Source organism: Syngnathus typhle, linkage group LG2 (genome assembly GCF_033458585.1).
Source record: "Syngnathus typhle isolate RoL2023-S1 ecotype Sweden linkage group LG2, RoL_Styp_1.0, whole genome shotgun sequence".
In the NCBI taxonomy this organism is placed as follows: domain Eukaryota; kingdom Metazoa; phylum Chordata; class Actinopteri; order Syngnathiformes; family Syngnathidae; genus Syngnathus; species Syngnathus typhle.
Genome location: NC_083739.1, coordinates 9,075,336 through 9,089,641, shown reverse-complemented (window position 1 = coordinate 9,089,641; position 14,306 = coordinate 9,075,336). Strand labels below are relative to the sequence as shown.

General features: G+C 42.2%; 1 protein-coding gene across 1 annotated transcript in view; it reads left to right on the top strand.

Annotated features, from left to right (window-relative positions):
• Positions 1-13,762, top strand: part of dock3 (dedicator of cytokinesis 3) — a 41,842-nt gene extending 28,080 nt beyond the window's left edge. The window contains exons 26-54 of the mRNA XM_061272773.1: positions 138-284; positions 377-475; positions 547-641; positions 835-910; positions 987-1,087; positions 1,232-1,290; positions 1,359-1,507; positions 1,585-1,670; positions 2,519-2,545; positions 2,612-2,707; positions 3,092-3,152; positions 3,233-3,326; positions 3,745-3,893; positions 4,529-4,615; positions 4,717-4,821; positions 5,437-5,578; positions 5,847-6,013; positions 6,997-7,083; positions 7,196-7,375; positions 7,441-7,524; positions 8,315-8,431; positions 9,061-9,203; positions 9,801-9,942; positions 10,046-10,127; positions 10,297-10,412; positions 10,509-10,593; positions 10,660-10,782; positions 10,868-10,950; positions 11,321-13,762. Of these exons, the coding sequence (XP_061128757.1) occupies positions 138-284; positions 377-475; positions 547-641; positions 835-910; positions 987-1,087; positions 1,232-1,290; positions 1,359-1,507; positions 1,585-1,670; positions 2,519-2,545; positions 2,612-2,707; positions 3,092-3,152; positions 3,233-3,326; positions 3,745-3,893; positions 4,529-4,615; positions 4,717-4,821; positions 5,437-5,578; positions 5,847-6,013; positions 6,997-7,083; positions 7,196-7,375; positions 7,441-7,524; positions 8,315-8,431; positions 9,061-9,203; positions 9,801-9,942; positions 10,046-10,127; positions 10,297-10,412; positions 10,509-10,593; positions 10,660-10,782; positions 10,868-10,950; positions 11,321-11,923 (3,585 nt within the window). The 3' untranslated portion in view covers positions 11,924-13,762. The remainder of the gene's footprint in view (positions 1-137; positions 285-376; positions 476-546; positions 642-834; positions 911-986; positions 1,088-1,231; positions 1,291-1,358; positions 1,508-1,584; positions 1,671-2,518; positions 2,546-2,611; positions 2,708-3,091; positions 3,153-3,232; positions 3,327-3,744; positions 3,894-4,528; positions 4,616-4,716; positions 4,822-5,436; positions 5,579-5,846; positions 6,014-6,996; positions 7,084-7,195; positions 7,376-7,440; positions 7,525-8,314; positions 8,432-9,060; positions 9,204-9,800; positions 9,943-10,045; positions 10,128-10,296; positions 10,413-10,508; positions 10,594-10,659; positions 10,783-10,867; positions 10,951-11,320) is intronic.
• The last annotated feature ends 544 nt before the right edge of the window (positions 13,763-14,306 follow it).

Here is a 14,306-nt window from a genome sequence, read left to right as displayed (position 1 = left end):
TTCTTCCTGTACCACTAGAGGGAGCTCACATATCTCCGGTGGTACTCGTAACACACTTTGAGAATCACTTTGTCTCAGATGTTAGCGGTCTACATTCAAAATGCATTAAAGTGACACTTTAACTCCCCTCCCCTCAGGAGTCGTCTGTTCAGGAGGAAGTAGAGATGATGGTGGAGAGCCTCTTGGACGTCTTGCTCCAGACTCTCTTGTCAATCATGAGCAAGTCTCACTCTGTGGAGACATCCAGAGGACAACGCTGCCCCCAGTGTACCGCTGAGATCACGGTAGGTCAAATCAACCCTTCTCATGCGTGAACAAAACCATTTATTTGTGAATTGCGTTAGCAAACTTAGATGTGTAATTTGGTCTCCTCTAGGGGGAGTACGTGTCCTGTCTTCTTTCTCTGCTCCGACAGATGACAGAGATCCACTTTCACCATCTACTTAACAACTTCCATAGCAAGGAGGAACTCAAAGTGGGCAAACCTGACTAACAATTTGAAATTTGCTTGCTTCATCCCGAAATGACATTATGTATCGTCTCAAGGAGTTCCTGTTAAAGATCTTCTGTGTATTCCGCAACCTGATGAAACTGACAATCTTCCCTCGAGATTGGAGTGTCATGAGACTTCTAACCAGTCAGTGAGTCAAACGTCTTTCTTCGCGACGTGCAGTCCTTGTGCCGTTGAAAGTTCCGAAACATAAGCTGCCATTTGATCAAGACTTTCTTCAAATGACTTTGTTGTGAAGGTTACACTGATGCTACGATCCTCGTCATCTATTTTTGGTTGCTACCTTTTGTTTCGGTGATGACAGCTTGTTTTATTTTCCGCAGCATCATCGTCGTGACAACGCAGCTTCTTTCCCCGGCGCTGCACAAGAACTTTTCCGAGGCCGATTTCGATTTCAAGGTGTGTCCGTGTAACTGCGCGAAACCTCTGACAATACATGTCCATGACGCGCATGGTCTTTGTTTTCCTTTATTAGGTGTGGAACTCCTTTTTCAGCCTGACCGTGCTCTACATCAATCAGCCCAGTCTGCAGCTCGAGGCGCTTGGGCTCACCAAGAGAAAGAAAGTTCTGGACAAGTAAGCAACTGCTATTGCGTATGGATGACTATCACTATTAAATCATTTTGATGTCCTCATCAGAATCGAGGCCAATCGACCTTTTGATGAGATTTGCTCATGGCACACATAGGTTAACAATGTTCTATTTGTCTCTTTCTGCAGGTATGGCGATATGAGAGTACTGATGGCGTATGAGCTCTTCAGCATGTGGCAAAAATTAGGTTGGACTCATACTGTACAACATGACGAAGCTCAAAATCTAAATGATGGCTTTGTGTTTTTCATTTAGGTGACAACAAACCCCACTTCATCCCAGGAATGATGGGCCCCTTTCTGGGAGTCACCCTGGTCCCTCAGACTGAAGTTCGAAACATAATGATTCCAATTTTCCATGACATGATGGATTGGGAGCAGAGGAAAAATGGAAACTTCAAACAGGTCACCTTGACATTTGTTGCAGTCGTCGACTCATAGCAAAGAAACAATTTGCCTGATTGCGGTTGTGTTGTTGGTAGGTGGAAGCGGAACTGATGGATAAGCTGGACAGTATGGTGTCGGATGGCAAAGGCGACGATAACCACAGGGAGCTCTTCAGTCTTTTGTGAGTGTCAAAATTGCTTGATGACGTTCAAGATGTTGGGATGTTTAAAAGGTCATCCAAAAACCCTCCATGTTTTTCTTTCCTTTTACGTTTTGTCTACCGTCTACATTTGCCCTGGCTGATTAGTTGGTTGCATTCCACCTCAGCTTGGTTCCTAGTTAAACTGCTAGAGAGTTGACGATGTGTGTAGCTTCGCAGCCAAAAACGTCACCTCTTTTTCCCGAGCTCCCTCAGTCTGCCTCTCTTTTTCTACTCTAACCCAACGGTGGGCAATTCATTTTTCAAATGGACCATGTTAGAAACCGAAACAGGCGGCAACATTTTGCAATTGTGTTTGCATCTGAATTGAATGTCTTTTGTATAACGCAATAAATGCGATTGCTTTATTAAGTCGCCACATATTTGGTTTGGTAAATATTATCAGTAATAAATTACATAACCGTTATATTTTATAATCATTGACATTAAAATGACCCATCTACACATCGTAATACATGAAATTACTATTGAATTAAAAATATATTCATTGTTCACAGTATTTTTTTTCAGTATTTCAAAGTGAGCTGACGTTACGCAGGACACAAATATAAATAAAGCCATTGTGAGGACTTCAGAAATGAGGACCACAGTTGCTGTTGGTGATATTCATTGAAAAATAATGCCAAGAATAGTTGGAAAAGTCCAAGGACATGTTTTGTTGCCAACACAAGTGCATATCAAAAGGTTTTATTTTACTTCTGTCACCTAGCGCTTTCTCATGTGGGGTTCAGTTGGTCTTTTAATAAGTGAAGATTGAGCTTTTAGATCTGCTCAGCTGAATAAAATGTTTCTTTTTTCTTTTACCCTAGGACCCAGCTTTTCGGACCTTACCCAAGGTAAATTACACAGCTACAACAATTAAAAGATCTGCTTGCATCCTCACTAAGAACGTTTGTGTTCAGTCTACTGGAGAAGATAGAGCAGGAGACCTGGAGAGAGACGGGCATCTCATTTGTCACATCGGTCACAAGACTTGTCGAACGACTGCTGGACTACAGGTGAACTAAAAGAGTCACGGTGACTACATGGGCAAAAGTATTGGGACGCCTGGTCAGAAAAAACGGCAGTTACAATGGATGAAACAACAGTGTTGCGTTTTTAGGAGTTATCACTCTTGTTTGAACGGGTTACACATCTATCTCCCATTGCGTGCCTGAATGTGTGCAGTGTGCAATAGAAACCGACACAGCACTTTGTTAACTGAATTCCCACTTGAGGGTTTTTAAATCAGCTCGTAAAAAATGGTGGGTGTCCATGGGACCTTTTGTTCATTAATCCAGAAGATGGTTTATTTCAATGGGGAAGCTTAGCTGTGTTTGATGATTTCAGTCTGCTTCGAATACTGTAATTAATTAATAACACTATTGGTTTTGTTTCTTTAGAGACTGCATGAAAGGAGATGAAGCCGAGAATAAAAAAATGGCCGGCTCTGTCAACTTTACGGTAAGACATCATTTTAATAGCGTTCCAGTGCCTCCGTGTCAATGGACGTTTTCAAAGGAACTTTCTGAACTCGAATTAAGAATTTCTACAAATCGGAAGTCAACAAGGAGGACATGTACATCCGTTACATCCATAAGCTGTGTGACCTGCACCTCCAAGCAGAAGACTTCACAGGTATCGGAAATACTTCCTCAATCCATGTGGAATTCCAGTTTGAATTTATTGCCATAGAAAACCTCTGAGAAACATATTTTATTAGGAATCTAAATTTGAAAAAGTAAAACAGAAATCCCAACTTGACTTAAATGGAGTTAATTTAAAAAAGTACAGAAGCTGTTGGCCACAGATATAATTTCATTTGTGAGGCTGAACTTTGCTCCTCTGGTCATTAATTCAGCCAAAGACAGTTTGCTACGTTCCAGGTGGCTTCTGACATCTGTTCCCAAAAATATGGGCCAGTATGTCTACCAGGCTCCGACACGCTCCGGCGGCCAGACTGTGCAAACTCTCTGACATGTGTTGGTATTGCGGCCCAACAGATGTGACAACAGTAGCCATTTTCTCACCCTGAACTGCGTATCATTGCTGACAGAGGCCGCGTTCACGCTGTTACTCTACTGGGAACTGCTCCATTGGGAGGACCGGCCTCTGAGGGATTTTCTCCACTACCCTTGCCAGAGCGAGTGGCAACGCAAGGAGAACCTGAGTCGAAAAATTCTTCACTACTTCAACAAGGGCAAGGTAAGGCAACCTTGAGTTTTAGCACGGAGACAATGGAACTTGGAATTCCTTTCTTACACGTATCGACCTCAAGAGATGAATCTGAATCTGAAGAGAATTCGACAACAAACAAAACGTGGTGCCCTCAAGTACAACAGTCATCCGTCATCATTGCTTTCCGCTGTTTGGTCAAAGCTCGGTGCTACTTACGAGAATAAGAAACGCTTCTGCCAAGTATCGATCTCATCATGAGGGGAATGACGAGGAGTAATAAACGGGAAAACACGGAGAAGCCATGCTGACTGCTAACATATTGTAAAATCTAATAACATCTGAAACATCACCATCATGGTGGACCTGCTGTTCCCTTCAATTTCTTCTTCCTAGCCAGTATTCATCCACAAAATATAAATATTTTCAAGGGCTCTGCACTAAACTAAATCTCTCAGGAGCAACTTAGAAGAAAATGATGGCAAGACCTAACCAACCACTTGTGCTGCCATCTGGATAAACTAGATCAAGTCCATTTCTTACTATCAATAGGTTAAGTTAGCTATATGGTTTCAAAGAAATTGCCTTCATAGCGTTTACAGCTTTTTGTGCTCAGCGATACCATTTCTAAAAGTATTTGAATTTCTTTGTTTGTGGTCCCGCAGTGTTGGGAATACGGCATCTCTCTGTGTCGGGAGCTGGCTTTCCAGTATGAGACGTTATATGATTACCAGAGCCTCAGCTGGATACGGGTAAGTCAAGTCTGTGAGCTTCCTGCTTGTGCTCTTGTTGCCAAAGAAGTATTTGGCCTCTGATGACCACGTGTGACTTTGCCATTTTCATCCCGTGTCAGAAAATGGAGGCGGCCTACTATGACAACATTATTGAGCAGCAGCGCATTGAACCAGAGTTTTTCCGAATGGGATTCTATGGCAGGAAGTTTCCCTTCTTCCTCAGGGTAAGTCTTTCTGACGATGAGAGAATTTCACTAAATGTGAGGGAAGGGAAGACCTATCGACAGCTTTAATTAAATATTTTCTCACCATTTTTTTATATGGGTGTGTGTGTGTGTCATTTTCTTGTACAGAAATTAGTACTAAAACATTCAATTAGAATGTGTCAAAATTTTTGTTTTTAAATGTAGAAAAACAGTTTATTAAAAATTCATCAGACTGTTTTTTTTAAGTTGTATTTTTTATAATTTACATATTTTTTTATGTTTTTTTAAATTATTTTCATGATTTTTTTCATTTAACACAATTAGATATGACTCTGACACTAAGTATATTTTTTAAATAAAATATGTTTAACTGCTTCCCACATGTTGACCTGCAGCCTATTCAAATATTTATAGCACAAAGTGATGTGGCCCCTCTTCTATCCATTTGTGGCACCTCAGTCAAATAAGTTTGGACAACCCCATTCGAAACGAAAAGAACATTTTGCATTTGTATTTTAAAATATTTTTTAATATTTATAAGCTCATAGGTGCTGTTCAAGATGTTCCTCTTCTTCCTCAAGTTGAGCCGTGTGTCACTCTTGCAAATGCGACAGTTGCTTTACCTCTTTACAGAACAAAGAGTTTGTCTGTCGTGGCTATGACTACGAACGGCTGGAGGACTTCCAGCAAAGGATGCTGGGAGAATTTCCACAAGCCATCGCCATGCAGCATCCCAACCAACCCGACGACACCATCCTGCAGAGTGATGCACAGTGTATCCCACTCACTGTACTGTGGCCTCGTGTTTGTCAGACAGTGACTCATAGAAGGAATGTCATATAATAACAATTCCAATATATAAGATGATATAACCCCTTTGCTATTTCTTCCCAAACTGGAAGTTGAATGATGAGAACAATTTCCATGTTGCAATATTTATAGATCTGACGGTCTAAAGAGGAAAGTATATCAATACAAGTAATAGTGTAATGTACTTCCTGCCTTCCTGCCTGTCAGCATGTTCCTTGACACTCAGCTTGTAGATTTGCAGATCTATGCGGTGACACCAGTGTCAGATATCTCAGATGTGCCTCAACTGGAACGCGTGCCCGAGAGGATCAAGAGCTTTTACCGCATAAACAATGTCAGCCGCTTCCACTATGACAGGCCTTTCCACAAGGGCCCCAAGGACCGCGAAAATGAGTTCAGGGTACGGTGAGGTTGTCGTGCTCAGAATTTAGATGTAACGCTACTTGAAACAGAGAATGCTCTCGCTCTTTTGAGTGAGGCCCAGTTGCTTCAAAAGTAGGAAGTGACACCTCTCTGTGGTCACCAATGCAAATTGCAGCGGCAGTGCCTGACCGTGAAGAAGTGCTGTAGTCGGCAAAAATGACTAGCGCACAGTACATCATCTCCTTTGATATGCAAGAAGGCTTTAATCCATATCTCAGAGAAGACAAACACAATCGATTTGGAAATGTTGATGATGATTAAACTCACATAAAAGAAGAATGTGAACCGCAACAGCACGACTACGAATTAGATAACATATCGATTTTAGCTATTTTGATTTGAGAGACAACAGATTGTGAAAACACATTTCCGTTCGCTATGCTGATCTAAAATAAAGCAAGATACATTTTTCAAAACAGAAAAAGTATATATTTGAGATTAGTCATAAAATTACAAAATTAAAGTCAATGACGACCAATATTAATATTTATTTTAACCATGTTGAGTGCAGATGCGGTCACTTTTGGCATCAACTGCAGTGATGCAGTGTAGCAAGAAAATTATTATAGCTGGGAAATTAAGACAGCTGTAGTTTTGGACAAAATGTAAAATACAAAAAAAGAGCTACAGTCAGTAGGCTTGAATGTAAATAGCATTTTTATCAGCATTCATTTTCAAGAAAAGAAAACACAATTGCTAAATGATCATTCAGACTTTATTCAATTTGGATAACAATTTACAATCATTTCATTTTATTTTTTGCTTTGGGTTGCTCGTGCTTCCTACCTTGAAGTTCAGAAACTGCTTGTTTTTTGGAGAACACATGGCACAGTGACCTAAATATGAATCCAAGAGCGCATGCTGGCCAACTAATGTGGGGTGCTCAACAGGACTGCTGCCCATTTCTCCACTATTACAATTTTTACTATTTTAATGCGTGCTGTCTGCTTATTCCAACAGAGCCTGTGGATTGAGCGAACAACTCTAATCCTCTCCCGCCCTCTCCCGGGCATCTCTCGCTGGGCCGAGGTGGAAAGGAGAGAAGTGGTGAGCAACGCATGTCGCATTTACTTGAACTTTTCTTAAGGATCAATAATCATTATTCTTCTGCTCCTCAACTCAACTAAATGGCAAAAAAAACCTATACCTGTACTTGCAGGTGGAGGTGAGCCCTCTGGAGAATGCGATCTACGTGGTGGAAAATAAAACCCAGGAGTTGCGCACTCTGATCAGCCAGTACCAGCACAGACAGCATCACGGCAACATCAACCCGCTCAGCATGTGCCTCAATGGGGTCATAGACGCCGCGGTGAACGGAGGCATCGCCAGATATCAAGAGGTTGACACGAAGCAATGGCTCATGCGTGGAATTGTCCTGACTATTGACACCTGCCTCTTCAACAGGCATTTTTCGACAAGGACTACATCAGCAGTCACCCTGAGGACACGGAGAGGATCACCCACCTCAAGGACCTGATGCAGGAGCAGGTCAGAATTTCTAATGTCAAATAATGCCTACCGTATTTTCCGGCCTATAAGGCGCACCGGACTATAAGGCGCACCTTCAATGAATGGCCCATTTTAAAACTTTATCCTTATATAAGGCGCACCGGACTATAAGGCGCACCATTAATGCATCATGTCAGATTTCTAATCATTCTCCATTTTATCTTTTTTATTTCAACTTCAGACGGAACAAATTACTTTATAATCATAAAATAATGATCCATAGTCTTTTTGAGTCATGATTCATAGTCTTCAGCGGGCCACTTATGATTGATTTCATGACACAATACTTCGGGCCAGTTTGAATTTAGGAATTTGGTCCATATATAAGGCGCACTGGACTATAAGGCGCACTGTTGGTTTTTGAGAAAATTTTAGGTTTTTAGGTGCGCCTTATAGGGCGGAAAATACGGTAATCTGAATTTCCTAGTTTTCAAAATATCTCCTTTTTTATTGATCGGCCTGCAAGAAAATGAGTGATGTAGGAGAGTCACTTTTGTTACAGGCTCATTTTTCCAAATTCTGCTTCAATAACAGGTGCAGAAAAAAAACTTTCTTTTTTTAAAGTGCCAAACATTAAACAAAGAATTTTCAGTCATGGAATGCTAATCTTTTGTCTAAAATGAATTTGATAACTGTTATTTTAATGTACAATTAATAACTTTAAACATTTCGTTACTCGACTGAAAATGACATCACTGTTGCCCAGAGCTAAGGTAACGACCAATCAGCAATGAGTAAAGTGTCCCTTTAAATACCTTTCTTGCTGCAGGTGCACATTCTTGGAGTGGGTCTGGCTGTTCATGAGAAGCTGGTCCACCCGGAGATGCGTCCACTGCACAAAAAGCTGGTGGACCAGTTCCACATGATGAGGACTGGCTTGCATCATGTGAGTTACAGCTGGAACAAATTGACACTTTGCCTTTTCATACCGTCATACAATATTGGCTTCTTGTAGGGCTGCGCAATTAATCCGTTTTAAATCGAGATCACAATTTTGGCTGCTAAAATGAAATTACCCAGATCGTTGGTGGTGTTTTTGCTGATCAAGCCAGTCATGTCAAAAGAAGAAAACAACTGCAAAAAAATTGGAGCTCAGAAGCATAAAGAACTTATGTTAGGGTTTCAAAAAGTAGCATTATCTATTGTCTGGACTTGTTTCAGATTCAGAAATGACATCAAATAAGATAATTGCATATTTGTTAAATTAGCCCTTGTTTTATTTTAGCATTTTTTCTATTATGATAATGCATTTATTTTAAAGTCAATTTTTAACTGAAAACTGTATACATTTTATTTTTGAAAACTTGTTCAGCAAAACTGTTTTCCTTAACATGAATAATTATGAATAATGATCTTATTAAGCAAAAATACTAAAATATTAAACAATAAACTAATTATGGCTATCATTTTGGCCATAATTGTGAAGCCTTATAGTGAATTAACACATTAAAAAAGAAAAACTCACTAATTAGCATGTTGACACTAGCACGTGAGCAGTATAAATATTCAGAGTAGTATATTTTTGGGACCCAGCAGGGTGCGCCCGGCGTGGATCGATTTGGACCTGCTGGCTGCTCCGGGGTCAATTCTCCCAGAGGCGTCCTGTCCTCCCACAGCCACATGAGCCCCGAGAGTCTGCGGCTCATACACAGACACAGGTCAGTTACCCAACACATACACATATACAATCAAGTCTCTCCTGGTATTCGGATGAAGGGTTTCTAAAAATTTCATTGACCCTTAAAATGGAACACAGTCGTCCCTTGCTATATCACGGTTCACATTTTTCTGATTTCGTGCATCGTGGGATTTTGCTGTGATTATTTTTTCCACACGCACTGTTGCCGCTGAATCGTGTAAGCAATAAGTGCGAGCAAGGAGGAAAGAGTGTGTAAAAGGCAGAGAATGTCCGAAGTTTAGGATCATTTCACACTTGATAAAAGAAGCTCAAGTGCAATGTAACTTTTGCAAAGGACAAGTGGCTTAATTTCAAGGTTGAGCAGCTTCCTTGAAACATTTTTGAATTTGGATACAGTCACTATTAAATATTGTCAGGACGCAATGTAATGCAAGTACCATAATATTCAAGTAATGTAATACATTTTGTTTAGTTTTAATTACATTTTGCAAATGTACTAATTAAGACAAAATCAATTCAATTAACTATCAATAAAATCCAATGTATTTATAGGACAGCTGTCTTTAGAACAGAATTTAAGTCCCAGATTTGCTCTTTAACCAACTGTCTCCTGCAGCCCTCTGAACCTGCAGGGTTTGATTCGTCACTCGTCCTCCTCTCTGTCCTCTCACACTTCGAGCGAGACAGGACCGGTAAACCTCGCCATAATGACAGAGGGTCTCATGGGGGAGCACCCCGAGGAGTCCATACACATGCAGGTAATGCTTGAAATGCAACATAAATATACATGACTCTAACTGCATTTTCTACAATTCAATTTTGAAATACTTATCCTGTGTTATTCTCATCCATGCTTCACAGCCGAGCCCTTCGTCCTCAAGCCTGAGCTCGATACGTTCCAACTCCTCCCAAATTATAAACTCTGCTCCCTCGAGTGCCAGAGGTATGTATGGTTGTAACCGATTGGGGCTTCAAGATAGCTTTGCATGATATAGTAGTCTATTGTATGACATTTCACAATGGGAAAAACTAAACTTAAAAGCGGGACTTTTCTGGTCTGGCTGCTTTGGTGGCCTTTACATTTCACATGTACGGATTTTTGTATTTTGCAGGCTCGCCGTCCTTGCCTGACAAGGCCAAACACAACCGGGAAGTGATGATCCTGCTGCCATCTCATCGTGAGCGGGTCAACAACTCTCTGTACTACAACTTGGCGGAAAACGGACAGGTAGGACGCAATGAGTCCAGATCACATGAGGGACAAACAGCAGACCATTTGAGAAAATAGCACAGCCGCTGACACAATATTTCTCATCTTGGATAGAATAACCACATGCAGCGTGCCTTACTGCAACAAGTCAGCCCCTGCAAGCCGTGTACGGATCCTCACATGACTCTGCCGGAGAAAGGTGCTTGCGAAATATCTGTGCTTTGTGTTATTTGCAAGCAAGATGACGCCTTTCTACTGCCTACAGTGTTTCCCAATGCTCCCGGCAGCTGGAACCTGGATGGAGAGAACAGGGACCAGGTGTCCTACATGCCAACTTCGACTGGAGGTGTAATTATGCCGCCCATCCCTCCAAGATCTTTCCCACCAGGTACGTGTCCCATTTACAGCTGCGATCGTGCTCAATCTTGAAAAAGATGCTTCGTCATGTCTGATTTTTTTTCTTCTTCTTCTAGGACACTTCCTGATGCAATGTGACACATTTAACCCGCAAAACAGCGACCCTCCACCTGCCCTGCCTGTGCGTTCACTTCGAAAGGTAAAAACCCGGGATGGGAATTATGCATATATTCATTCTCTACATAATTATAAAAATATTTGTGTGTGTCTGGAACATGTTAATTGGATTTAAGTTATTTCATATGATTGGTTTTAGCATTTTTGGAGTGAATTAATTCTGAACACTACATTCTGTACATGTATATATTATTTAGTTTTTTTTTAAATTTTTTTACATTAAACAAGGTAAAGGTTCTGACATGATTTACCTTGGTGTCATATTTAGATCACAAAAAGCTATCTCCATCCTAATCAATACATCTTTGACGTCAGTCACAATGATGAAGTCGTGGTGGCGCTCCAGGGTTGAGTTGTTCTTAACACGTGCCTATTGGTCTCTCTCCCTCCAGTCGCCCCTCCACCCAATTCCCGGTTCCCCGACCAGCCCTCAGTCAGCTTTGGGGGGCAGTAACTCCACCCTGTCCGGCAGCGCCAGCAGCGGCGTTTCCTCCCTGAGCGAGAGTAACTTCAGCGGCCAGTATCCTGATCCGGGCCCCATCAGGAATGACGCCTTGGAGCCCCTCCCCAGCCACTTGTGGTCGCCCCCTGATGAGTACCTGGCCTCTTCCTACCTGCACATTCACTACGGCACCCCAGAAATGGAGTCGGTGGACCCGGTCCGCCCTTTCCACTACCGCAGCCCCGCCTCGCACCCTCACTCCCACCCTCACACGCACGCTCACTCGGGGCTTGACGGCCACTCCCACGGGCCGGCGCCTCATCATCACCCACCCGTCCACGGGCCCCATCACATCCCCTATCGCAGGCCCCAGCCCCCTGCCATCCCGCCCAAACCCTACCTGCGGGAGGGCTGCATCCCGGAAGAGGATCTGCAGCCTCAGCCCATTCCGCTGCCCCGCAGGATCTTCCACTCCCCTCACGGGCACAGGGACGAGCAGGGAAAGCATCCCTGGGAGCAATGCATCAGTGAGGAGCACGAGGAGGCGCAGTGATCCCCATCTTCCCTTCATGCGCACTGCGTGAAAGTAGTGGGGAAATGTCCGACATGAAAGCATGTTCCTCGCTGTGTTTTTAACTCAGTGCGCATGGGGGCTCGTTTTAAAAATAAAAAAAAAAACGAACAGGAGCCGCTGACTAACGGGTCAGCGAAAACATCTTGATTGTACACAGTTGTACAACTTGTCTGTGAGCATGTTTTCCATTTGAGAGTAATTCGACAAGCGTTTTGTGAAGTCTAGCGACCGTGATCATGCCAGTCCAGGATGAACTCACAACGCAGCATTAGGTGGTTGGCTATTCACAGTGAAGTGACTTCTGCTTTCAATGCTTCACATCCAGGAATTCTTATTTTGATAAATTTGCTACATGATAGTGTTTTCAAAGGCTTCATATTGTACATCCATTACACTGTTAAGTGCTCCTTAATAGTGACTCATGACCGGAATGACGCTCTCTTTTCCGATAAGACGTCGAGCGGGTTGCGAAGATCGGACCGCCATCTCAAGGGACTGACTACTCTCCATCCGTACCGTGCGTATGGAAACCCACGTGAATGTAATTCCAGATGATCAACTTGTACAAGTTGCAGAGCTGACGATTCAGATTTTTCTTTTTTGTCAAAGTGCTTTGATTTGAATCTTTGTTGTGGACCTAAAATGATACCTGGAGAGGAACGGCTATGGGCTGACAGGCTGCCTGGAATGAATCACTCCCAAAACTGTCAATGTGACTTGTTCTCAGTGAATGAAGGCTGGAAGGACTCTCCACTTCACACCTCTTGTCTGTCACGCTTTCCGCTCCCCTCTCCTTTCCTCTATCAGATCCTGTTAAACAGTGAGGGCTAAACCTGGATGGTGACACTGTCAAGCCCCTGATCCACTCAGAAAGTGTTGCAATCGCCTACTTGCCTTAAGCGCAGTCACATACAGTTTGACCTTTCATCTGGACTCTAAGCTCTTCTCTGTGTTCACTCCCATGACGGAAAAAAATAAATCCGCTTAGTGATGTTTTTTTTTTTTTTTGCTTTGGTTTCGGATTGTGGTTTTGTTCGTAGTGCTGATATTTCTTATCCTACCTGCGGTTCTTATCTTCTCGGTCACGGCCTGTTACGTACAAACCAATCGCGTATCAGACAGAGAACAAGCGTTTGTTTCAATGCAATGGTTAAGGAAGGTGATGTTGAACTTTTTCTTTTTTTCTCCCTTGGTGTTTTATTTGGCAGGTGGAGGCTTCGTGTTACTGTACATTGCATCTCCAGCTGACTAGACAACATCTATTTTTGTATGTGAGATCATCAGTGGTTTGAGCTTCTTTACAAAGGGCCCTCGTACTGCACGCCTTGCTGTACTTTGTATGGAAATGAGCCTGAGGTTAGATATAGACACCGTGCGAGTATCGACGGAGGCGGAGAACTATGGAATGAGTCGATACTCAAACCATAGGAACAATTCCGATTTTCCAATGTAAATTCTGTTACTGTACATACAGCGGTATTGTGAGATATTTTTTGAGAATTATTGCAGACACCCCCGAAAAAGATTTATTGTTGTTTTCGTGTATATACATGTACTCCAGAGATCAATGTAATTGATAAATATCTATAATCAGTGTTTGAAAAAGGAAGAATCCATTAGACTGTGGGTGTCTCCACCGTTCTTGACTATGAGTCTCATATAAATAATTTATACACTTTTCAATGTGCTTTCCTGTACATATGGTGTTAGCATGATCGGACAGTGTTTGGTTGTAAAAGTGGTTTTCCTACTCCCATAACTGCTGTGGTATGGAATTCATTCACAATACCAAACAATAAAGACAATCTTTTATCAGCATCACCAACTGGCACCCACTTTGTCTTTGCATGGCGAAGAGAAGTAGCCTGGCCTCACCAGTAGGGGGGGGGGATATCGTTCAAATACTTTTGAGTTCCTGAAAATGGGCTGTAATTTCTATCCGTTCGAAGAATTAAATCTGAAAGTTTAGAATTCACTCATTGTCGCATCAACTAACAGAGGTAGAGATCATTCAGTCGAAATATCCACTAGTCCCTCTCCAGAGCTGCAGGGGGCAGAGAGAAAAGAGGCACATCACTATTCACCAAACTTCTTGTCAGATGCCAGGGACGGCCATATTGCCTACAGACCAGCATGTGAGTTGGGAGAACAAACCAGGGAAAGGCTGTTCGTGAAAGAAAGAAAAAGCTGCACAAAGAAAGCAAAGACAAATAACCCAAAGAGACTCCTCAGTTCCTGGTCACACACAACTGGTAGGAAATATTCTAATTCTGGTTAATGCTTAGTTTGTTTGAAATGTTTGGTTTGAGTTACAAGCTGTGTTTATCTGAACTTTGAGTGGCTCAATCAATTTGAAGTATTC